This window comes from Crocodylus siamensis, chromosome 1, assembly GCF_052110815.1.
Source record: "Crocodylus siamensis isolate JL-2025a chromosome 1, ASM5211081v1, whole genome shotgun sequence".
Lineage (NCBI taxonomy): Eukaryota > Metazoa > Chordata > Crocodylia > Crocodylidae > Crocodylus > Crocodylus siamensis.
This window is the reverse complement of record NC_143395.1, coordinates 340,056,148-340,081,601: the sequence shown is the minus strand read 5'-3', so window position 1 is coordinate 340,081,601 and position 25,454 is coordinate 340,056,148. Positions and strand designations below refer to the sequence as shown.

Sequence of the window (25,454 nt, the reverse complement as noted above, 5' to 3'; positions counted from 1 at the left end):
AACCTGGGTCATCGAAGTTGAACCATGTAGTTTAAGGCAAGCACTATAAGAAAGGGCTGGCAACAAGCCCCAAAGTCAGTCAAGGCTCCTTGACAGTGACGTGGGGTTCTGCGTCTGCTGCACCCAGTACGCCCCCCCACGTTCTCGTGCGCGCGGCGCAGGCCGACTACCACGGCCTGCGGAGGGCCGGCAGCCACCGCGACACGGCTGCCGCCCCTCAGCGACCCACGGCGAGAGGGGCGGAGCCGGCCCTCGCGCGGGTCACGTGCCCGCCAGCCCCGTGACGCGCCACCCGGGCAGATGGGGGAGTCACGTGACGGGGGCACGAGGGAGCCGGCGCTCGGGGAACTTCCCGAGTGGGGGGAGGGGACTGGAGGCGTGCGCAACAGCCATGGCGGCGCCCTGTCGAAGGGGGCGGCAGCTGGTGCTGCTGCTGGTGGCGCTGCTGCGGGCGGCGGAGCCTCGCTCTCAGCCGGAGTGGCCTGTGCCCTACCGGTGAGTAGCCGCGCCGCCACAGCAGTTGCGTAGAGGGAGTCGCGTGATGAGGCAGCGCGTGGGGCACTGATTGGCCCCTCTAGGCTCTCCTGGGCAGGGGCCAGTGGAGCTTCTCCGCCTGAGGGGGTGGTTCGAGAACCTTTGCGGGGGGGCTGCTGGGTGTCACGTGATGGCAGCGCTGGGGGCGGCTCCCGCTAGGCCCAGCCCAGCCTCCTGTGGTCCCCTCCCAGAAGCCCCTGCAAGGAGCATGTCACTGCTACTACAGGTGGAGTTGCCTGAGGACCCCGACCACTGCCTGGGTGATGGGCCCTCCTGCGAGCGCCGGGCTTGAGGGCCTGAATCCACCAGCGTCCGGCCCGGGCCTCGCACCTGGAGAGGTTGAGACCTGCTGGGCTGGAGATCCACAGTGCCCTGGCTCAGAGCCTGGGGTGACATGGGCAGTGTGGGACCCTCCCGCTTCCCCACGCCATCTCTGGCTGATCCAGAGTGAATCCTGCAGAGTCAGTGCCAATTGGGCCCCGAAATGTGGTTTCCTGTTAGTTCAGCCCTAACTAAGCTGGCAGGTGACCAGCAACCGTAGTTGTTCCTTTTACTGGGTCTTTGGGTAAAGGCAGGATGCAAAAGGAACAATCAAAGAGACCTTTGGGCCTTTGATAGACTCTGCCTCACGCATTGTAAATGTGTAGAGCTGGTGCCCAACCTTTTGGCCCCACGGGCCAGATGGGTGGGGCTGGTCCAGTCCTCAGGCCAGATGGGGCACTGCACTGCCTTTGCCTGGCCCCATGCACCCAAATGGGTCTCTGCGCTGTTACTGGCTGGTCCTGTGTGCTAGGATCAGCCCCTGCAAGCCCTGTGCTGCCGCAGCTTGGATCTACGTGCTGGGATTGGGCCCTGCAGTGCCCTGTGTGCCTGGTATAGTGAGCAGGGCCATGCTGTCCAGCCTGTGGTGCTTCCCAAAGGGCCAGAAATTTGGCAGCAAGGTAGTGGTGCCATTTCTCTCCTGCTGCCAAATTTTGGGATCTATGGGGAGACCCAGAGGTCAGATGACACAGCAGTGGGGGCCAGATCTGGCCTAGAGGCAGGAGGTTGAACACCCCTGGTCCAGATGGAAGTGCTGGCAATAATATAACTAAAGCAGAGATCAGCAACTACAGCCTGTGGGCTGAATCTGGCCTGTGGAGCCACTGGATCTAGCTCATGGAGTCTGGGGCCTTCAATTGCACCCATGTGTGGACAGGCAACAGAGAACTGGCAGCCACAAGCAACCAGGTCCTGGCACCTGCACATCTCAGACCAGAGCTGGGACGCTCTGGCCTACTGCCAGAAAATGTTGCCAACCACCAAACTGAAGGCCCTGTTCTGCTTTCCATTTTGAACTATTTTCTTTAGAAATTGGCTCTTCTGTTTAAAATAATGTGACTCTGTTACTAGTAACGAGTCCTTGCTTTTCAATGGCACCATGTTCAGTTTATGAGTAAGAGGGCAGGTGTCATAGACTTGACCTGGAATATGAAAACCAAGCTGTGTCTGTTCTAGCTGGTACATCATTATCTTTTAATTACTATGGTTGTAAATAAAAGCTGTGGGTACTTGACGTTACAGAAAATGGGGTTAAAGTACCGAGACTCAGCTAACGGTTCTGGTGATAATGCATGAAGCAGAAAAAAATACCTGCTTGCAATTCCAGAGCTGTAGTACCAAGGAAGAAATCTGTATTTTAATAATCACTGTATGAAGTGAGAGGCTGTGATGCTTGATAAGCTCAGGAAGCTTATTGGTTGAGGATGAAAAAAAATTTTTTTTTTAAGTAGCCACATTTAAGTTTTCCCACATTGATTTTTAAGCATCCACAGACATACTTCTTCCAATGAATATGAAATAGTAGTAGTGCATACATACGCAGAAGTTTTAGTACACATTGCCTGATTTTAATCAGCATGGCTATATTTTGCCCTGCAAATAGCCATTTGAAATATTAGGCTCCAGTTGTGCATTTATTTAATTTTGCTCTCGTCAATACAGGAAACCCTTGCTATTCACCGATTTGTGATTCGTGGTTTTGAATATTTGCAGTGTGCCACACCAACCCGCACTCTTTCCCTGCGCAGCGTGATGACACTTGTTACTGCGCTCTGCAAGTAAGGGGTGGTTTGAGAAATTTGAAAAGAGGCACAGCCTGGATAAAGTGAAGTTGATGGACCATGAAGCAGCGCAGGATTATTCCTCATAGCTTCTTAAAATTGTCAAGGAAAAGGGTTACAAGCCCGAACAAGTGTTCAACGCAGACAATGAAGTACAGCATTTGAGGATTTCCCCATTCACGGGGATCTCTAGAATGTATTCCCCGCGAATGGCGAGGGTCTCATGTACTGCCACTGGTTTCATTGTAGTAAAATGAAATTTGATCCTTGGATTGCATATAAATTGTAACAGGCACACATGCATGCAGACACAGCTTAAAGAAACTCAGGAAGGATATTTTTTTTAGGAGAGTATATAGTCTTGCATTGTTCCTTCCCATAGTTGGAGCTTCTAAAATTCTGTGCAGGATAGGATAGGAAGCAAGCACAGAATTTAGATCAGGGATTGGCCATGCTCTGGAGCATGGCACATGAAGATATTTTGCTTAGTGCACACGCCTCAGGTGGATGGCGGGGGAGCTCCAAGGGGCCTGATGCTTCTTGTGGCAGAGCAGCTCTTTTTCTGCTGTCCACACCAAGGCATGTGTGGACCTGCCACCAGTAATGAGCTGGGCCAAGATTGAGGATCTCGGTGCAGCTGCTTGCAGCCTTCCTGCTGTGCGCTGCAAGGGGCCTGGGCCTGAGCTCTGTGGCAAGCGGCAGGGCCTTAATTTTCCTGTACCTATTTCCTGGTTCACCATCACCCAGGGCATCTTTACACATGTTTCAGGGTAAGGGTGCTTTAACTGGAGCAGCTCTTGGGAAGCGCTCTGATTCAAGTGCCAATAGCATTTTGTGTATTCAGCATCCCGCACTTCAAAATGGCAGCAGTGGCACTTTAAAGCTTATTCGACAAGCTTTAACTAAAGCACCCCCCACCACCATTTTGAAGCAAGTGGATGCTGAATACATGCAACATCAATTGAGTCTGCTCTGACATGTTCAAATTAGAATGCGCTGGAATAGGTGTCAGGCATGTGTATGGGTGCCTTGAACACTACCATTAAATAGCTTGCTATTGTAAGGGTGTGAAGAAAAGAGTGTTTAAGGGTTGCAACTTGAATGTTCCTTTTGAAAAAAAGGCAAACAAGCCTTGAGTGAAATATAGTGAATTAGAATAGAAATTGAGGGACAGCAGGGAGCTCTTGCATTGGAGAAGTCACAGTGTTCCTGATTGTTCTTTGTGTTTCATGTACAGTAATGTGCAGGGATCAAAATGAAACACCACTAAAATATAGATATACGTATAGTGGCATTTCATTTTGATCATGGAAAATGTGGATTTTGGGTTACTTTTTTAAATCTGAAAATTGGGGATATTTCTTTATCAGAGAAAACCAGGGCATCCCTGGAATGTGTTCCGCTGTGGTGTTAATATCTAAAGGGAATTATGGGGTTTTTTCTGTGTTTGTGGGTTTTTTTCACGTTTTAGTGGGAAAGAAGAAAGTTCCTAGAAAAGGTTCTTAGGGGTTTTCTTCATAGAGCAAATTACTGGTATAGTTATTCCAGAATAACACATCGGCATCCAAGGTGTTCGAGGATAAAAGTGATGTTTTTCCTGGCCTAGAGTTTCCATATGGAAGTTGGTCTGGAATAGGTTTGATGTCGACACAGAAAAACAGACAAACCTTAGGTCCAACTTTTAAAATAGATTTCAACTTCTAGTTTTGTGCCCATATTTTTATAAGGTAAAGTCAGTTGAAAGAGCAAATCCATTCCAGTGGGTTTAACGGTGGTTCTTGCTTGCTAGACAGCTAAATTCTGTTGCCTGTATCCTGACACTTCAACTACAGTTTTTAGCTCCAATACTCAAAACATGCATCAGAGTAGCTTGGGGAACTCTCACATACTGTGTTTGCAAGGTTATGGTATTTTTTTGAACCTCACTTTCAAAGGCGCTGCATGTGCACCGCTGGCTTTCATTGATTTTTTTGGGTATTCTAAAATTGGGCTCAGCTTCAAGTCAGTCCATGAGAGGCAGGTGTTGACATCTTAAAACAAACGTTCTGTGAAATCCTGACTTTCCTTTGAAATTAGACTAATATATATACTTCTGTTTTTTGATGTAGACGTTTTGATTACCGCCCTAAATCGGATCCCTACTGTCAAGCTCGTTATACTTTCTGTCCTACTGGTTCTCCAATCCCAATAATGAAAGACGAGGATGTTATTGAAGTCTATCGGTTACAGGCTCCGGTGTGGGAGTTCAAATATGGGGGGCTCCTTGGGCATTTGGTAAGGTTCTCTCTTCATTTAATAAAAATCCCTTTTGGCAAATCAATTAAATTTAATAGCAAGTGTCAAGTGGCAGTTCATTTATTCCAGATTTATGGAATAAATGAACTGCCATATTTTAGTACATTTGAAGAGGAGTACTGGAGGTTGTAGACTAGAATTACTGCAAGGATATCAAAAATGCCAAACTTGGAAACAATTATACTGAAGTAATCTGAATTAGACTGAGAAAACAGCATGACTCATCACTGTTGACAGATTCAAACTTGCTGTGGAGTCTAAGGTGTTGCCTGACAGTGCCAACAATAGCAGTATGTTATGTGTGCGTATACAGATATTTATTTGTTTTGCGCTGACTCTACCATTGCTGACAAAGATCAATTTAAATTAATCGCTTACAGCAGTCTCTAGTTAGTGTTTAGGAAAGATCTCATTAGGTCCATACGTTTTTTTTTAATAAAAGAAAAATTTATAGTATGCAAAAATTGACTGGAATTAGATGTTGGATGCACGTGGCTGTTTGATCAATTTTCATGACTTTAGCTTGAATCTTACAATATTTGATGTTCCTGTTAAAGCCTCAACTCCTGGAGTCACATAAATACAAAAGAATCTCAACTTTACTCGTTTTGTAAATTACATTTCTAGCCCTTATACTAGCAGGAATAAGATTAAAATGTGAACCCTAAAGGTTAAATGTATATGGAGTAAGCAAAGAAAATAAAATACTTATTGATAAATTGAGGAGTTTCAGAACTAATTCAATGACTTTAGGAGTCTGAATTATGATTTTTGAATACTTGAAGGTTGCACTGATATGCTTATGTTGTTGTTTAATTCTTTTTTTAAAAGAAAATCCTATTTTACTTTCAAATATCATTTTTATTACTTGGAGTAGCATTGGGTTCCCCTGAAAGAACTTCATTTGTTGATTCTTGCAATTCTCCTTTTACAGTTTGGGGTGTGGGTGTGGAAAAGCAAGAGGAAATTTGATTCCTAATTCTAATTGAAAAGCCACCCTGTAATTATGACTGACTGTGGGCTGTCAGTAGGCAACTGGAAGTAGGCAGATGATACAGAGAAATGTGATCGATAATGCTTTTATATGGTATAGAAACTTCCATTTCACAGTAGACTCCTATTTTTCTAAACTTCTGTACAATGCAAACTGAGCTTAGTTTTACCAGCTTTTTCTTTGCATAACCTTTCCTCAGAAAATTATGCATGATGCTGTTGGCTTCAGGAGTTCTCTAACTGGCAGAAACTACACGATGGAATGGTATGAACTCTTCCAGCTTGGGAACTGCACCTTTCCACATCTTAGACCTAATATTGATGCACCATTTTGGTGTAATCAGGGAGCTGCCTGTTTTTATGAAGGAATTGATGATGCACACTGGAAAGAAAATGGAACCTTGATTTTGGTGACCACAATAACAGGTAGGATTAGAAATCCTATGGTGACTCTTACCGTAGTGTGTAAAGTCATGCATTCAAGTCAAACAGTATCTTTCCATTCACTTTTTGTAAGTCACGTGTAGTATGCAGTGACTCCTACTGATTTGAAATTGAAGTGTTACTTTAGCGGTTTTCTTAATATAGGAAATAATATGATAATGCTGCGTTTTGAGCAGCCCACACTGAAAAGATGCTGTTAAATGAGAGTTGCTTGCTATGTCACATTACAGCCTGCCCAATACATTCAAGCCTCTCAAGTGTAAAAATAGCAAAACAGCTTATACAAAATTATTCCGGACTCTTTTCATACATTTGCACTAGAACACAATCTCCAGCTGCAAAGCAATAGATGAATGTTTTAATGGAAAAAACTGAGAAAATTGTGTTGTGATCTTGAACAGACAAGTCATAACTACATGCATTGTCAAGAACATCAACATCCATTCAAATCTCTTTCCATACTCCTGAAAGTTCAGAATCACAAAGCCACAGCAATAAACCAAACAGCAGTAATGGGCCTCCCTGTCAGATGTTGCAAGACAAATAGAGCATTTACACCTTGTCTTTTTGTACTGCTTACCAAAATAGCTCCTTGATATATATTGTGTGCATTACTCTGAGTTCAAAACAGCCTCTCATCTGAAAATTGAAATCTTGAAATAAAAAAGTACATGCCCACTTTGACACATCGTGGTACAGACTGAGCTTGGCACACAATGAGGAATATGCCTTTGTGAAACTTTCTGACTTAAGACTTCAAGCTGATTAAATCAAAACATGTTGCAAAACATTCATTTCGGACTGACAAAGGAAAAGAGCAGAGCCATGTGGTGTGCTTGAAGGGCACCACTCCCAGGCACAGTAAATTGGCCTAGGAACTCTGTTTCAGCTCTAAGCTGAACCCCGCACTGGCAGACATGTCAAGTATTTGGGGATGCTTATGAGCCTGACTTAATGACTGCTTCATGAGTGTAGTATGTGAACATTTGGGGGGAAAAATATTGTTCCAATTAAAGAGGTCTCTTACTGAAAATACACAGAGGCATTTATTGACTTCATCCTTGCTCCTCCTAATTTCATCTCATGGCCCTGTCCACTTTCTGCCAGGGAATTTTTAATTTTACAGCACATCTAAAATTCTGAAGCTAAAGAGTATATTATTTGCAGTTTCAGTTAGGCATCTTTTGGGCAAGAGGCATAAAAAGTTCAGCCCAGATACTTTAAGTTGGATAAAGGTTTAAGAATAACGAGAAACAGAATCTTAGAATGGAAAATGTTGGTTAGCCTTAGTTAGAGACAGCACTGTCAGCTCTCTGTATAACTACATGCGTAAAACAGAAGAGGAAAGATCATTAATCATAAGCATGGGGTGAATGGTGCTAAGCCTGGAGCAGTAGCTCTTGGGGGGACAGAAATAAGCAATTTAAATATTATTTCCCTAAATGAAGAACCTGCTCACCAGAGGGTTCTTTAGGTCTCCTAATTTTCATGCAACTCCTTGTTATTATCCAGGTGAGACTTTGTAGATACATGTATTATGCCAAGATATTGACTTCTCTGAACAAAGGATTTTGTAATGCAATTTAAGTTTTCTAGCTAACTGGTTTCTGTCTGTGTTTGTTTTTCATAATGCTTCTAATTTGCCTGTTGTCTCTTACAGGAATTACGTTTAACCAAATGGCAAAATGGGTAAAATATGACAACGATACTGGCATTTACTATGAGACCTGGACAGTTCGAGCCAGCCCAGACCAGCAGTCTGTAGTATGGTTTGAATCTTATGAATGCTCTAAATTTGTATTAAGAACATACCAGAAGCTGGCTGATTTAGGAGCTGTTTTTAACAACATACAAACAAACTACACCACTATAACTTTATTCAGTGGGGAGCCCATTTATTTGGGGAATGAAACATCTATTTTTGGACCTCCAGGGAACAGGACAATGGCTGAAGCCCTAAGAGACTTCTACTCTCCATTCAAACCTCCTCGGGCTGTCAAAGAATTCTTCTGGAATCTCTTAAAAATAATTGATCGAGTCATCTTACAGCAGAGGTTTTACCTTTTTTACAACTTAGAATATTGGTTTTTACCAATGAAATCTCCCTACATCAAAATAACTTATGAAGAGATTCCTTTACCCAACAGAAATAAATCCAGGTTCGGTTTGTAATTATGCTTTAGGAACCAAAAATGGCACTTCTCCAATGCAGTGAAGTTTGTAATATTGGTAACATTGCCATGGAGCTAGCACCTACGTTAAATTCTGCCCTGGGGAACCTGTCTTTGATGTTGGTTGTATAAAGATGTTTTCTGTTCTGCTTTGGTTTGGATAAGGAGAAATTCCATTTTCTCACTAGGTCCACAACAGAATCCAGAAATTTCAGCTGGTTGGGACCTTTTGTTGGTTACGTGGAAGAACTGGACAGTTATCTGATGCTTCTTAAACCAATAGACAGGGATCAGATTCAGATAAGCAGATCCAGGGCTTGTCAGTTTGCAGCAAGAAGACGAAGCCACGTTTTGAGGAAACCAATGTCCGTTTCATGTTTGAAGAACTCAGACCAGCTTGCTGTCTTCTGGCAGAGGACAACAGATAGCACTGCTGAGAACTACTTATAGGTTTCAGCTGTCATGTTTGATTCTTTGTGCAAGATAGTGTGGTGTGTTTGGACAGCTACCAGCCTAACTGGAATTACTAAAGCTGGTATATATAAAGCATATATAGAAAGAGTGGTTCTCACTTGGATCTAGTATTGGAACAAACCATCTTAACGTGAATCACTTCATGGCCCTCTTCCATCAACAGGCAATAAGCATGAAAGTTTTTCCTCCTCAACTTAAGTCAAAGAAAACAGTCATTTTAGATCTGTGCTTGAGATGTGTATCCTTCTTAGATTGCTGTTTGTGAAGGGATTTTTCCAGGCATGCTACCTTAAAGTGAGAAAAAAGAATTAAATAAATAATAATCATATTAATAAAGGCCAGAATCTAGTGACTGTCAGAGAAGTCTGTGAACATAGGACACTTGTACATGTGATGTTCATCATGATGTACACATGACAAAAATGTCATTTGTGTGGCTTAATAGCGTCACGCATTACATGTGCACCAGTTTGGGGGATTTTAGATGAATTTGCATGATTGCAAACTAAACTACATCCTGATGTTACAAATTGCACAGCTGTCAACTTGCCTCCCTGCTGCAGGCTCCATAGAAAAAAAGGATCAGGCAGGCCCCTTGCCGTTTCTGCCTTCAGCAGATCCTGCAGCTGACAGGACGGGCTGGTCTGCCCGAGATGTGCTGGCTTGCCCCTGGGGGCAGCATGGAAAGGCAGCTGGAGAATGGCAGGGTGTGCTGGCAGCTGGAGAAGGCAGCAGAGACAGTGCACGGGGTGTGGGTGCTGACGGCCAGAAAAGGTAGTGGGGACAGTGTGTGGGGTGCTGGAAGCCCTGGCGGGCTTAAGGAAGCATTGGATTGGGGGCTTCCAAGCTGGGGCAGCACCTAGCCAGCTAGCAACCTACCTGGGCTTCAAACACCATATACACTGTCCTTGCTGCCCTCTCTGGCCACCAGCAAACCCAGCTGACATTCTGCCGTCTTCCCACATTGCCCCAGGGGCAAGCCAGCTTGCTCCCGGGCAGCCCCAGGTGTCCTGCCAGGCACAGGAGCCTGCTGAAGGTAAAAGTGGTGAGGGGCCAGATTAGATTTTTTTTTTTTCTTCAGCGGAGACTGCCTGCCTCTCCCGCAGCTGAGGGGTGAGATACCAGGCCAAGCAGCCCGTGAGCTGCAGGGGGCCTCAGTCCTTCTCTCCACAGCAGTGATGGCCCCTGGGGCTGCCCCAGCTTGGAGTTGGATCAGGCCGGATGCTGCCTCCAAGCTGGGGCAGCACCTGACATGCTAACAGCCTGCCCAGGCAGCTCCACCACTGTGGAGGGAAGGACCAGGGCCCCCGCAGCTCACTGGCTGCTTGGCCCAACCATGGCTCACCCCCCAGCTGTGGGCAGGTTCTGACTCCAAAAAAAAAAAGGGATCAGGCTCAGGCTGTAATGCAATGGAAAAATTGAAACTGGCTTCAATTAAAAACGCACTGTTTCAATTTAGGGGGCACAGAATAAAACCCTGAGGACTAAACCCCTGTCATGTGTACAATCACCCTTACTGTTTTAGTTCTAGCATACCTCTTAAAAAAATGCCTAATGGAGATATAAATTACATCAGTGTTAATGTGCCATGCTAATAATGGTTGTAAGACTTTCTATTTTTTTTTTCCAAAAAAATATATACAAATGTATTTTTTATATATAAAAAGAAGAAAACAGAAATTGTATTTAGGTTAAATATTAATAGATCTTAAAATGGTTAGTTCTGTTAGGATAAATGTTAGAGATATTGGGACTCTTTAATAACCTTTTTCCTGTGTGGATCACTGCCTGAATCAGCAGTTACAGACATGTCTGTTAAAGGCGCCATTTCAATTGGGAGTATCAGGTATTAAATGGGATTTGATCAAGGGCTGGATCCATTATAGGTCATAGGCAGAATTGGGCTACCTCAATCTAAAACCTTCTCAATTGCTGCCTAAGCCTCAGCTTGAGGCACCTAAACTCACTTGGGTTAAATAGGGAAGCACCTAGACTTCTGTTTCTGTGCATGCCCACACCTGCGCTGCTCAGAGTAGCTTAGCGCCTCGCTCATGCCTGGTTGGGATCCAGAAAAGAGACATCCCTCCAGCGTTGCTCCCTGAGGGACTCAGCTGCATAGGTGTGCTCAGAACATGTCCATCAGGCCCCAGTAGGATTGGCCCCTCAGAAAATACTTATTTTAGAAACCTGTTTGGTAGAAGAGGAACCCATCATTTGCAATAAGCTAGTCAGGGGTAGGCAACCCTTGGCATGGGTGCCAGTGTATGGCACGCAAGGGCATTTTGCTTGGCACGCATGCCTCAGGGCAGATGGCGGGGAAGGGGCTGGGCCTGTGCTGCCACAACAAGGATCAGGCTACTTGTGGCTCCCCTGCCATCTGCCCATGGCATGCCAACATCTTAGCAGTCAAGGTTGTGGGTGTTTTTGGCACTCTGATCAAAAACATTGCCGCCCCCTAAGCTAGTGGTTAGAGATTTCTGTGAAGTGGAAATGGAGCTTTAAACCTATATCTTCTGCCCCCCAGGACAAGGCCCTAAGAACAGTCCACAGGCTGTTTTGGGCAGGGGTATGTTCCTTTCCTGAAGCTGTGCTGCACTGCAAGAAGGAATGCAACAGTTATAGGGGACAGAAAAGCACCATTCAAGCACAAACATTAGGGTTCTTGGGTGAGTTAAGGAATCTCATTTGGGGGGGGGGGCACCAGGAGAAAGATGGGGCTTTGACACCCTTATACTGAAATGGGAATTAATACAGTTCTTCCACTTGTTGGCTGAGTTCTGTACCTACTAAACTCTTAAGTAAAAGGTGGATGGCCTCCTTTTCTGGCAGCTATGTTTTAAGAGAAAAGAACAAGCTCTGGTCACTTTGCAATAAAGGGCATGAGCTCTTCCTTCAGAAGAGGATCCCAGGTGGACAGACTTGCCTGCCTGTAGTCTGAAGTCAAGCGTCAGGTCCAGAGAGTGGTGAGGTGGAAGACGCATGAGATAACGAGATAACAGTTCAGCATTACTTACTAGATAGCTGAAGGTGCCTCCCAGGCTCAGTACCTAGTTTTTGGATTGTGCTTCTAAGGTTATAATTTTCTCTGCACTTTAAAGGAAACCTAACACAGGTTTCAGATTCCTCTTTGGGGGCCAGATGCTTGTAAGTTTAGTGCTAGGCCATTTAACATTTAGTTACCTTAAGTCCCTTATTGGATCTAACCTAAAATGACTTGAATGTTCAAGTCTCACTTGGAAAAGCTATCAGAGGCATTTTGTCAGTTGCAGTTAGAGTGGAAATCATGATCCTGGCTGCCATCTCATATACTGTGTATGTCTCCAGCAATTAGTAGCTTCCTAAGGTTGTGAATGTTTATCAATGAAGAATTGTCCTTAGCTAATTTAAGCTTGTAGTTTGCTTATTTGCTTCTGTAACCACCTACTTCAAATTTGTAAATTTTAATTAAAAACATTTGGTTTAAAGAGTCTGAGCAGTAAGTAGTATTCTTCCCTGCACTGTAAAGAAACACTTGGTTATAAGCATTCAGTTAAGAAAAGAACACTTGTAGAACTGCCAGAAGAAGCTAATAAGGTCCCGTGTTTGGGCTGAATTACACAGGAACTTCCCCTACTCTCCATTCCCTACAAGCCATGCACTTTTCCTCTTACCTAATTTTGTATGTTTCTCTAATATTTCTTTAGATAGCTCCCCCCACCACAGGGATCAGGTGTAGTCATGCTACAAAAACTGCTGGGAACAACTAGAACTTTAGCAAGCAGGAAGAGGTTTGAAAAGCCAAGATAATCAAGATGTTTGTTTTTTGGGGAGTTACTCTCTTCTTCTGTTTTGAGCAGGTGTGGAGGTGGGAGCACTTTGTTCCCATTTCATCCATCTGCCATTGCATCAAATAGATTAGCTTAATAATTCTCTTAAGGAAAAGTATTGTATGACTGAAGCCTGGGGTTAGTGGGCTTTAGTAGTATCCTGTCCTATTCATTTTGGAGGAACTATCTGAAGCTGTATGTAGACTTCATTGCATTTGCTCAGGGTTATACGGTTCTTTGGGTAAATGTGATATCTTGTATTAGATCAACTAAATAGTTGGGAAAATTGTACTTTGCAACCTTTTGGGTACAAACACCCTTCTCCAGGCACAGGGAGTTCCTTAGGGGGCAGAGGTGGAGAGATGCCTCTTTTCTGGATCCCAACCAAGTTTAGGGAAAGAACTCTCCCTGTGCCTGAAGAACGGTGTTTGTGCCTGAAAGCTTGCAAAAGAACAGTTTTTCTAACTATTTAGTTGGTCTAATAAAAGGTATCATATTTACTCAAATAACCTTGTCTGCTTATGTCCTTCGACCAACATGGCTACAACCAACTTCAATCCATTGCCTGGTGAGTGAATATTTAAAAAGTTGTTTTCTTAAAGGAGCACACTTTCAGGTCACCATTGAGCTGTGTTTTTAAACTAGATTCGGGACACTTTCTGCTCGCCATCTGCAGACTCCTGAGCAGCAGCACTACCAGCTGAATTGCTTGCCATGGTTCTGGGAGCCTGAAGATGTTCAGCTAGACTAGCTCGACGGGAGGGGAAGTGAACTCCCGGACTGGAGTGGGACTGCCTTTCTTACCGTTTGTCCATGAGAAGTTGAGAACTTGCAGTTACAGACAAGTCCTAGATTCTTTACCTATGCTTCCCCCTCCAGTTTTTCATTTAAGCTGATTTTCTCTCAGTTTAGGCCTTAGAGATTTGAGTGATATGCATTGATTTCAATGACAGAGGAACTACAGAGGCAGATGAGTAGGTCACCTCCTCCAGTATCCTTGTCACTTACAAAAACTAGTACCCAAACTCTTTGGCAAGCCCTGCAACTTCAGGATAACCAGCTCCCAGACACCTTTCCCATAGCCCCAGGCCAGTTAGCTTTGCACTTGGTGTTACTTGTACTGTTTTGCAAGTCTGTCATCCAAATACTGTTTTATCTAAGCATACCTGGCTACACTGCTGCTTCAGCCTCAATAGGACATACAGATCAATGTAGCTTCACCAATGCAAACTCCTCTTGGAGATAGAAGGCATGTCTAGATGAACATTCATGTACAGAGGCACAAGTTTCCTGATGGACAAATACCAGCAGAGCACACTTATGCCACTATTTGTCCCCAGGCATGCCCCTGCACATGTGCTCAGTGCACAACAAAGTGACCCCAGGTGGGGTAGGGAAGGCTGGGACCAGCACCTGTGCTGCCCCCAGCAGCCTTACCTGGGATTTTGGGGGGACTCCTGGAGCAGCAGCAGCACTGAGCTGGCCACTTGGAGCATGGCTCTGGCTAGCCAGGCTCCCTTTCTGGCAGCATATGCTGCTGCCATGTGCACCATGCTACTTTTTTCAGCCATTGGTTTTATTGACTGGGATGTCCCAGTACCTCAAACTTCTTTGAGGCACTGCAAGCCACACGTGCACTCATGGGGACGAACCCAAGAAGGGTCGAGACTTTAAACCAGAATCCTAAAATTAGAGTCCTAAACAAGTAGGCTGATTGTCAGATGCCCCATGGGATAAACTCCCAGTATAGAAGGGAATGCAGCTACCCCAGTTGCTGAAAAAAGGTCAATCACCCTATTGAGCTTTTAATTTTAAAAAAATCTTTCTTTACACCAAGGTCAAATAAAGGTCTTAAGTACCTAAAAACTGGGCACTGCAGTGACTAACTTTAAGCACATGGTAGAATCCTAAACTCTGGCTTAGGCATATGTTGCATGGGGAGAGTGAGGTACCTCAAAATGGGATCCAGAACGAACAAGACACTGAGCAAGGACCCATCACTACAGAAAAACACCCATGGATGTATCCAAAATGGCATTTCTCCCCAGGGCTTCAGGTGCCTCTAAGACTGCACAGGGGTGCCACCATCCAGCAGGCATCCACAACCTGTAACCCTCTTATGAAGGTGAGCACCCCAAAGCCTCCTTTAAAAAACAGTAGGATCACACTTTTGAAACAACAGGATAGTAGTATCCATATTTCCTATATCAGCATAGTGGTTAGAGTACTTGCTTGAAAGTGGGATACCTGGGTCCAATGCACTCCTCAGATTGATAGGTTTCAAATGCATGTCTCTTACAAACAAGTGACTACTAACCGCCTTAGGCATTTAATCCTTTACTAGATCTAGTGACTTAGGAGTCAGAGATTCTCCAAGTCCTTGTTCATCTTTCCTTTAATCCCAGAAATTATTTTTTCTAGGCTGGTTTGTGCAAAGTTAGCCTTGACACCACTGAAAGGCTCAGAGACACAGCTTGTACCCGTGAACAAACAAGGTTGTCAGATGTGGCATTCTGCTGCTTTTCCTGCCTCTGGGAGCTGACCAGGAGGTGTTCTCCAAAAAGACCAAAGGGTCATCGTCACTGCTACACCTTCACTTGTGTCCTAAAGTCCAGTGACTAAGGTATGGAGTTAGTAGATAGGAGATCTATTTTTTAAAACCCCACCTGCATAATCTGAAGCAGGAATTTTCCAGGTCCCCTACATCCCCCAAACATATCTTAATTAATGGGTCACTGGTTATTCTGTGGGGAGGATTTCAGTCATTTAAAAGATTAAATCATGGTGATTATTTGCGCAGTGGTTAGGGCACTCAGCTGCAAGGGGGCTGTGGGAGGGCCTGGTTTAAGTCCCTTTTGCTCACCTTTGCCCTCGGCATTTGCTATGGAGGCAGAAGGCAGCATTGCACCCTTTAGACTGGTGGTCTAACCTTTTGGCCAGCATGCCACAAGCCAGCCCTGCACCCTCCCCAAGTTCTACTCCAATCCCCTCTGCCCAGTCTGGTGTTTTCTGCTTCTTTCCCTGTTCCCCTCCCTCATCTGATCTCATGCTCTTTCTGCTTCTTGCTTCGTATCCTCTGCCTGATCTCCTGCTCTGCTTTCTGCTTCTGGTCCTGTCTGCTGCTGTCCCTTCCCCTGCTTGTACCATTTGTAGCACTCATCCTACTGGTCGGCCACCTGTTATAAGGGTGCAAATCTACCCTGCCTGCTACCTAACTGTCCCTCTCTGCTCACGCATTTGGGATTGGGGAAATCCTTGCTGAGAAATCCATTCTTAGGAGCCTGACTATCCCCACGACTTCCTTGAGAAGGCAAAGGCCCTAACTTTGTGAGTGCCATTGTTTGGCAGGGTACAAACAGTCCCTTTTTACATGCAACTCCTGGCAAACTGAAGACAAACTCTCTCTCTCGGTCATAGGAAAATACCAATAATAGTTTACAATTTTACCAGTTTCTCTTTAAGCCCATAAGCATGGTTTGAGCAGGGGGACAGTGATAAAGTAAGTGTATCCATGTCTTACCTGAAAGTTTCCTTCCTTTCTTGGAGTAATTAAGTCCAAAGATCCATGACATAAGTCTCTTCTTCTGGAGGCATGCCTGGGCCTGGAGAAGCCCCTAGATGTGATACTTCCTAACTCTCTTACAAATATGAAAGAATACAGAAATCCTTCTGTAGGGCAAATTTAAGTGCCAGTAAACGCTCCCATTTTTTTCCACATGGCTTATTCAGAGCGGATTGCTTCTGTGCTTGGATCCCTTACCTGAAAATGTTTGTTTCTTGATTTACGGGGCACTACTCTATTTTAAAGAGTAAATGCTGATATATACTACTATATACAGACAGTGTTTCGAGTTATGTTTTGCACTTACAAGGTTTATAAATTGACACCGTTTCAACTTCGTGACATCAGTTTCAACTTGATCCAATGTGATGCCACACCAGTGAACAAGTTCGCTGTGTCGCTCATCTCCCTGAAGAACATCTGTCCAAACTTCCTTGGGCACTGCCTTTAAGAAAGCAGACCACACTCCAGAAAAACCTGCAGCCAAGACCCCTGTGAAGACTCTAGCCAAGAGCCCTTCAAAAAGTCCAGGAAGTCACCTCAAAGAAGTCCTTCCAAATCAATATAATTGCTATTTACAATATAAATACATTAATGTAGCTATATTACTCATCTATAATTGATTGAGTACAAAATTCTGGGGTATTTTTGGTGAAAATAGGGTATTGGGCCTTGGTTCAGGAATGAACCCCCCATTTATAACATTGTTTCTGATGAGAAAATTGGTTATAATGTTTCAACTTAGGACGCAGTTTTCAGGAACTAATTGTGTCGTGAGTCCGAGGACTGTCTGTACAATTAAGGACAGATGGCAAATAGTGTCCTTAGCTTTGTAGAACATCCATCTACTAAAACCAGTATTGAACAATGATTTGTAGCTGCATACAGGTGATCAGTTGTTTCTGAAGAATTTTTTGCACAAAGTTGTGTGAGGTCTTTTGTCAAAAAAATTTACCACAATTCTGAGGGAATAAACTCTGATTTTGGGGAAAAAAACAGTGGTATTAAATTTTAGTCACCTGGAAATGGAAATTCTAAGGGAAAGCAAGATTCAACAGCAGCTTAAGAGCAAACTATTTGCCTTTTGGAGTTCTGATGAATACACATGATGACAACATATCTGCAAACAGATAAACCATACCCCAGTTTCTCATTAGCAGGGATCCTGTTTTTTCTCAGATGTAAAAAAGTAACCCAACATCCACATTTTCTGTGATCAAAATGAATCACCTGTTTCATGGTGTTCCATGCTATTGATCATGGAAAAATGTGGATTTGGGTTATTTTTTTAAATCCAAAAATTGGGGATTTTTTTTTTTTTTAAATCAGAGAAAACCCTGCTCATCAGGGACAGATATAATAGTATAGGAGGAGAGAAGAACAGTTTCCCATCTCTGTGGAACTTAAAAGTTAAACTTCAGTATGAAAAGAAAGTACATACTGAGGATCCATAAGGGGAGTTTCACACTAGACACCTAGCACAATGAAGTACTCACTAATCAAAAACAATTTTAACAGAAAGGAATGATTCCATCATGAACAGAGCAGGAGGATCCATAATAGTAGAGACTCTACACACACAAAAGCACTAATTTCTCTTTATTCTCTCCACTGTAGAGGCAGAACCGCCCCACAAAAGCCTGGTGGGCTCTTAGAAGTGTCCTACATGTGACCAGACAGTGACTGACAGACTCCAGGCTGCAGCACACAAAGGCACAACATCATTGATCTGTGGACTACATTACAAAAAAGGAGGATCCGTCTTGTATCTTTATTTATACAGAGCCGCCCCAAAACTAACAGGCACACGTGGGCTGGGCCACCTGATTCATCTCTGGAAGAAAGTGAGCTCAGCCAGATCTGACCTGTAGCACAGATTCCTGACTTGCATCAACGAGCTCTACCAGTCTCAGGAAGTACATGGGCCGACCAGAAGAAATGCCCTCCTAGATTTAGTCTTGGCCAAGGGTGACAACCTGGTGAGCAATCTGAAATTAAAGGATAACCTAGGGGCCAGTGACCATGACACTATCACTTTGACTGTCAATTGTAGGGCTGGGAAATCTGTAAGTAAGGTACAAATTCCTGACTTTGAAAAAGCTGACTTCAACATGCTAAGGGCTTTAGTTAGTAATGCCCTAGGGGATCATGGACTGCAGCAAAAGAGTGTGGGTGAAGAGTGGTTGTTCCTCAATTATACGATCCTTGGTGCACAGAAGTTGTCCATACCAGTACCTAAAAATGTAGCACAAGGGCTAGGAGGCCATCTTGGCTCTACAGGGAAGTCGCAGATCTGAAAAAGAAGAGGGAAGCTTACCAATGAGGCCCCAAGGAGAACTACATAAGACTGGCCCACACCTGTAGGTGGCAGATTAGAAAAGCAAAAGTGGTGACTGAATTCCAGTTAGCATCCGAAATCAAGGAAAATAAGAAGTCCTTCTATAGGTACGTAGTTAACGGGAGGAAAACCGATGGCAATGTGGGACCACTGCTCAATGCCATCTGGACAGCTGATCGCCAACAGCAAGGAGAAAACTGAACTCCTGAACAAGTACTTCGCATCTGTATTCCACCACTCTAAGAGTGATAACCTGCTGAATGCAAAAATGACACACAATAGTCACAGCAGGGATGATCACCTACCAACCGTCAATGTAGAGCTGGTGAAAGAACAGCTGGAGAGTCTGCATAGCTATATAAAATCAGCAGGAATGGATGAACTCCATCCAAGAGTGCTGAATAAACTAGCCAAAGTCATCTCAGGACCACTGGCAAACCCCTTTGAGAATTCATGGTGCTCAGGAGGTCCTAGAAGACTGGAAAAACACCGATGTTGTGCCCATCTTCAAGAAGGGGAGGAGAGAGGACCCAGGGAACTACAGGCCTATCAGCCTGACCTCAATCCCAGGAAAAAGCCTGGAAACATTTCTCAAGGACTCTGTATGCAGTAAGCTACTACAAAGCAAAATTCTGAATGACAGCCAGCATGGCTTTGTCAAGGGTAGGTCATGTCTGACTAACCTCATCTACTTCTACGACCAGGTTACTTACCACCTGCATAAAGATGAGATTGATGTCATTTACTTGGACTTTAGGAAAGCCATCGACTTTGTGTCCTGTGAGGTTCTCAAGGTAAAACTAGGGCTATGGGCTCAACAATTCAATGGTCAGACAGGTGGCAAGCTGGCTGCAGGTTTGCACCCAGAGAGTACCAATAGACAGATCTGTGTTGACCTGGTAGCCAGTGGGGTCCCCCAGGGTTCGGTACTTGGACTGGCGCTTTTCAACATCTACATCAATGATCTGGATGCAGGGGTGAAAAGCACACTGGCAAAGTTCACCGATGACAGTAAGCTTTGGGGAAGTGCAGCCATACCTTAGGGTAGGCTAACGACCCAAGTGGACCTAGAGGTTAGATGGGTGGACCAGAACCAGATAGTGTTCAACACAGTGGTGTAAGGTGCTTCACCTGGGGAGGAAAAATCCACAACAAACGTACAGGCTTGGTAGTGCTATGCTAGCTGGCTCCGTGTCCGAAAGGGACCGGAGGGTCATAACTGACCATAAAATGAATATGAGCCACCAGTGTGATGCGACAGTTAGCAGAGCAAACAATACACAAGCATGCATCAACCAATTAATCTCAAGCAAAACTAAGGAAGTTATTCTCCCATTCTCCCGCTCTACTCAGCTTTGGTGAGGCCACAGCTGGAGTATTGCATCCGGTTCTTGGTGCCACACTTCACGATGGATGTGGAGAAGCTGGAGAGAGTCCAGAGAAGAGCCACTCGTATGATTAGAGGCCTGAAGAACAAGCCACATGAGAAAAGACTGACAGATAGGGGACTGTTCAGCCTAGAAAAGAGAAGGCTTCGGGGGGGACTTGGTGGCAGCTTACATCAGAGGAGAACATCAGGGGCTAGACAAACAATTATTCACCAAAGTGCCCCAGGGGAAAACCAGGATCAACAGTCAAACTCCTAGCAGAAAGTTTCAGACAGGATACAAGGAAAAACTTCTTCATGGTTTGTGACCAGACTCTAGAATAGACTCCCAGCAGGGGTGGTTCAGGCATCTACCCTGGAGATCTTCAAAACCCTGTTTTCTGCTCAAAGCCACAAGTGAAAGGGATGGGCCTATGAAAGGTCAAATAACATAACAAAGGAAATCCTGGGAAGCAGGAAAATTGCAACTAGCACCTTGGAACACGTGCACTGGAAGATGGAATCTAAGCAATCAAGACAAATTTTTATCCAAATAAGATGAGCTGATAATACAGCATCAAGCAATCAGATCCAGACAGATGGTAGAGACAAAGAATCTATTGGTAGGCATCGTGGACCCAACAGTTTCTTCTTATTTCAGAATTTGTTACACTTCACTATATGAGAATGTAGTATTTGTAGTATGTACATTACAAAAGAAATACCAGACTGTGCTTGGCCACCTTGAAATTCCTCCAAACTTCCTCCCCAGCATGGTACCCATTTTAGATACAGTGAGCGTATCTACATGTGCAATTGTGGTGCCTAAATAAACCGTGGGGCTTATTGCTCCCAAGTGCACCATTTGAATGTGAACCTGGGAGCAATAAATTCTGCAGTTATTCATGCACAGCATACGAAGCCTGGGCAGAACAGCCCCAGCTGTCACGGGACCTAGGAGTCCAGCTTGCCAGCCTGGGGCTGCTCCCCCTGGCTCAGTGCACTATGGAAGAGCTGGCTGGGGCTTGAGGGAGATTCGGTGCAAGGCTAGCTAGTAAGTAGTTTTTTTTACTCTGCAGCAGGATAGTACTTGTATTTGCATGTACTTGTATACAAGTATTATCCTGCTGTGGAGTAACTTAAATTTACTCTAGCCTAATAGGGGTGCATGCATAGACACTGAGACATTTACTGAGTAGCTAATTAGTCAACTGCACAGTAAACATCTTGTGTAGGTACACCCAGTTACTACTTCATTTAACACTATTTTTGCAGGGAGGTGATCTAAAACATTGAGAGGTTGTTGTCTCTTTCTGAAGCAACACAGCATCACAACTGAGGTGTTGATGATTTAAGTGGCCAAGTTCAACCCTGCTCTCATTTCATTGAAATAAATGGAGTTACACAGGTGCTAACAAATCCAAGCTGTTTAAGTAAGCACCCTTTTAATCTTTCCAGGACAATATTATGACAGTATAATTCCTATCTATCGACTCTTAAGACGTACAGATGATATAAAAAAAATGGTTTTTATATCTGTATAACTAAATCAATTATTAGCTTAGGAACACCATCAATACAAGTATTTATGCAGAACCTCCCCCAACCCAGCTGTGAACGTGTCAGATCTATTCTTAAATTCATTAAAAACTGATATGGTTAGCTAGATCATGAGTACTATAATTCTGAGAAAATAAATTCAATAGTTGTGTTGAAATATACTTAAGGTAGGTACATGTACATAAACATAGCAATAATCAAATTCATTTTATACATCAGTATTTCCACATAAAGTGTAAATGTGAAGTATTGTAAAACTTTATAAATGAAACACTTAACTCATACAAGAAGCTTCCATGAAAAAGCTGATAGCTGATCTCCAGTGTATTTACATCTTCTTTGAAACTGATTGATAAAGAAAATCTTAGTTTTATACCGCTGTTCATCACAGCATGGAAACACCAGCCAGGTAGACAGAAAGAAGTGTCAATAGTGATAGGCCTACTGGGCTTTTCTGGCTGAAGGAGGGTGGCTTTTAAAATTAACTTTTTACACGTAAATATATTTCCTGGTAACTTTGGTTGCCTGGCTTTATGGCAAGAGGAGGAATAAAGGTAATGCCGTTATTGCTTTTGTAATTCTCTCACACCAGCAAACTTCAGATTTGCTTGATACACTCAAAGCATTTTCCAGAGCTAAATTCCCTAAACTGAGAATATTTGTCACTCCTTTGATGAACAGAGGCTGGTGGTCTCCAATCAAAAGAGAGGATGGCTAGAATATTTAAATTATTTTCCCTTTTCTGCCTAATGTGGGGTTTTTTTCTGGTTATGACAATACAGTCCCAAAATACCATTTGTCACAATTTTACCAACACTCAAGATAACCTCTCCTATTTAGTTTCAGTTAAGAGCTTATATTTTCTTCAGTTGCAGGTGAATTGATTACTGTTGCACTTCTAACTGCAAAGGCATTGCAAATTAACTTGTGTTCCCCCTTCCTCACCTCCAATTACCTCAGAGAGTTATAACTAAGAAGTCTTTTTCCACATGCATGCATCTTTTTCCCTCCTCTCATGGTCTGATGTTGAACTGTTTCAAACAGAAAGACAGACTTGAAATGAAAGAAATTCTTTATGGGAAAATAATTTGAGATATGTTGGTGTAAATGTTGCCTTCTACAACTGTTCTTGTCTATAGAGTTGCATAGATCAAATGCTGCTTTCTCTCATAGAGGGACCAACTTTCACACAGTTTGCCTCTCAAAATGCCGTTTTAGTCATATTATCAGAAGAAGTTACTTCAAAAATGAATTTAGTGCATCAACAACATTTATACCTTCCAAAATACTGTAATGAAATCCCAGACTGATCCTTTGAAGTATCGTCAACATATGAAAAAAATCAACAAACTTAGTATTTTTCTTTTACAAAGACTAAATGTATTGACAACTTTGTACAGATAAAAGCAAATTATATTACTACATTAAATTTAACAAATTCTAATACAAAAACTGCCTATTCAATAAAGTGGGATTTTTAAACCAAAGCTCTACAGAAACATACGGCTTTCCTTTTAAAGATGGTCCGTTGAGCAACATTTGCTCAAACATATAATTATGAACTTAAATACGTTCATATTATAAATTTATTACAGTTTGCCCTTGAGCTACACATTTGGAGCACGATGACCATCAATGAAATTAGAAGTAAAGAAAATCTATTTACTATTACAGTTGGCTGTACAACTCATAAATGAAGTTAGCCACCAGCAAAATTCATATAAACTAATATTTTCTTCGACAGAAATGATTTATAAATTAGTTTTGCCAAATTTCCTCTCAATTTCTGTATATTGCTTTCTATTACTGGTTGCTTAGTTCACACAATTCTGCTGCTCTTTTAGAATTTAAGTATTATGAAATGGTCTGTAACTAGGTGAAATAAAAGGTGTACAAAAATGGATAGCTATCAAACATTCACTTCATACATAAACATTTCCGAAGACAGATTTACAGAATAGCAATCAGTTTATAAAGTTTAGGCAACTGTTAGTTACAAAGCTATTTTTCTCTTAAAATTTTAAGCAGTTAATGGGTTTTCTAATATTTTGTCAAATGGGTCCCCATTATTCTCTTAATGGCCATTACTACATTTAACATTTCTAACATTTTTAGCTTCCCATTGGTCTAGATACATACAGAATTCCATCTAATCAAATCCTGCAAACGTTTAAATAAAGCCCATTTATTCCAACCATTATCCAAAAGAGAGTATATCAATGTTTTCTTGCAGAATGTGTTGGCTTCCTGAGCTATATTTAATACCTTAAAACAGGTTTACATATGGATCTGAAGACCCTAAAATGTGAAGTTTACATTAAAAAACTGCATAGAGAAAAAAAAAAAGCTTTTGATAACCCTCATCAATACTACTTTGCACACTAACCTAATTTATTTTGAGGAACAAATAAAGTTAGCAGATTTAATATTTAAATGTATAAACTATACTACTATGTATTGCTCTTGCCTCTTATAATTATTACATTGTAATGTATAAGTTACAGTTTACCAAATGCTCCATATAGTTTTAACATTTTGTAGTCTAGATGGATGTCACAATTTGAACATTGTAGGTAACTGCTATAATCTGCAATAAAGCAAGCAATCTCTTTTCCCTTTGTAAATCAACTTCAGTCATGTTCAATATTTATCTAAACCAAGGAGGGACAAAATATTCTTATTCATAATTGATATTTCACAACTAGAGTTTTTAAATATTTCAATATTTTTAAATAGTGTTATTTTGTACATAAATTCAGGGTCACTATCAATGGCATAAAAGCAAATCTAAAATAGAGACAGCTTTTATTTGGACAAAAATCTGTTTCTGAAGTATCCACATTTTCTATGCTTAAATCTGGATTTCAAAAACAAGTGTTAAATAGGACATAATTAAAAAAAAAAAATCAAATAATGCAGTGACGTTACAATAAAACCATATTATTAAATAAGCTTATACGGTAAGTTGCAATATGGTATGCTCATATTTAAGGTGCTATTTACATGCTCTTAAGTCTTTGAGGACTTTACCATGTGGGCATCATGTCTGGAAACCAGACTCTACCAAGATGCTTTGACACTTCCCAGTGAATTTGCTCCAAGCTGTACTTCTGATCAGGAATCAGGACTTCCTCCATTATAGAGAGCTGAGAGAGGCGACCACCACACATCTTCACAAACTCAACAAAGGCACTACAAGAGACTTCACACTCCCCTAGGCCAACTGCTGACAGATTCTTACAGCGTTCTGCAATACGAATCAGCTCTTCATCTAGTGGCCGTAATCCATTGGCGCACACAACCAATTCAACTAATCGAGGACATGTCATTCCAACACGACCAAGTACATCTTTGCTTACCGACCTCCCAAAGTACAGGTGAGTGACAGGTATTTCATAACGAAAGAATGGATCAAACTCTTCTTCATACAAGAAAAAGTACATTACTAAATTTACTTTGGGAGAATGCTTGATGAAAGCGTCCCAGCTGCTCTTCTGAATGGTGTGGAATTGAGTCTGTCCAGGATTCTCACTGACCACATCAATGCGTAAATGTTCTAATCTGACATGTTTCTCAGAAGACAAAGCAAGTAGAAGCTCGTCACTTAACAGATGGTAGTTCAATGCCAACTCACGTAAGCCATGACACTGGTCAGCAACACAAAGGATACCTTGTAAAGGAGAACATGAAAAATCATAATAAATCAAAGACAGTATCGCACAGTGAGTTATCTTGAATTTAAACCCAAACAAATGTTAGTTTTTGTATGTCAGAACTGCATCAAAATTCAGAAAGTTTAGACACCAGAA

At 42.7% G+C, this 25,454-nt stretch overlaps 2 protein-coding genes across 2 annotated transcripts in view; one reads left to right on the top strand and one right to left on the bottom strand.

Annotated features, from left to right (window-relative positions):
* Window positions 1-241: 241 nt before the first annotated feature.
* CLN5 (CLN5 lysosomal BMP synthase) lies at window positions 242-12,480 on the top strand. The gene is made up of 4 exons (XM_090024102.1): window positions 242-495; window positions 4,745-4,910; window positions 6,125-6,350; window positions 8,029-12,480. Exons 1-4 carry the CDS (start codon window positions 392-394, stop codon window positions 8,538-8,540), a joined length of 1,008 nt encoding a protein of 335 aa, XP_089880228.1. The 5' UTR covers window positions 242-391; the 3' UTR covers window positions 8,541-12,480.
* Window positions 12,481-18,010: 5,530 nt separating this feature from the next.
* Window positions 18,011-25,454, bottom strand: part of FBXL3 (F-box and leucine rich repeat protein 3) — a 33,314-nt gene continuing 25,870 nt past the window's right edge. The window contains exon 5 of the mRNA XM_090024089.1: window positions 18,011-25,315. Coding sequence (XP_089880215.1) covers window positions 24,672-25,315 — 644 coding nt within the window. The 3' untranslated portion in view covers window positions 18,011-24,671. The remainder of the gene's footprint in view (window positions 25,316-25,454) is intronic.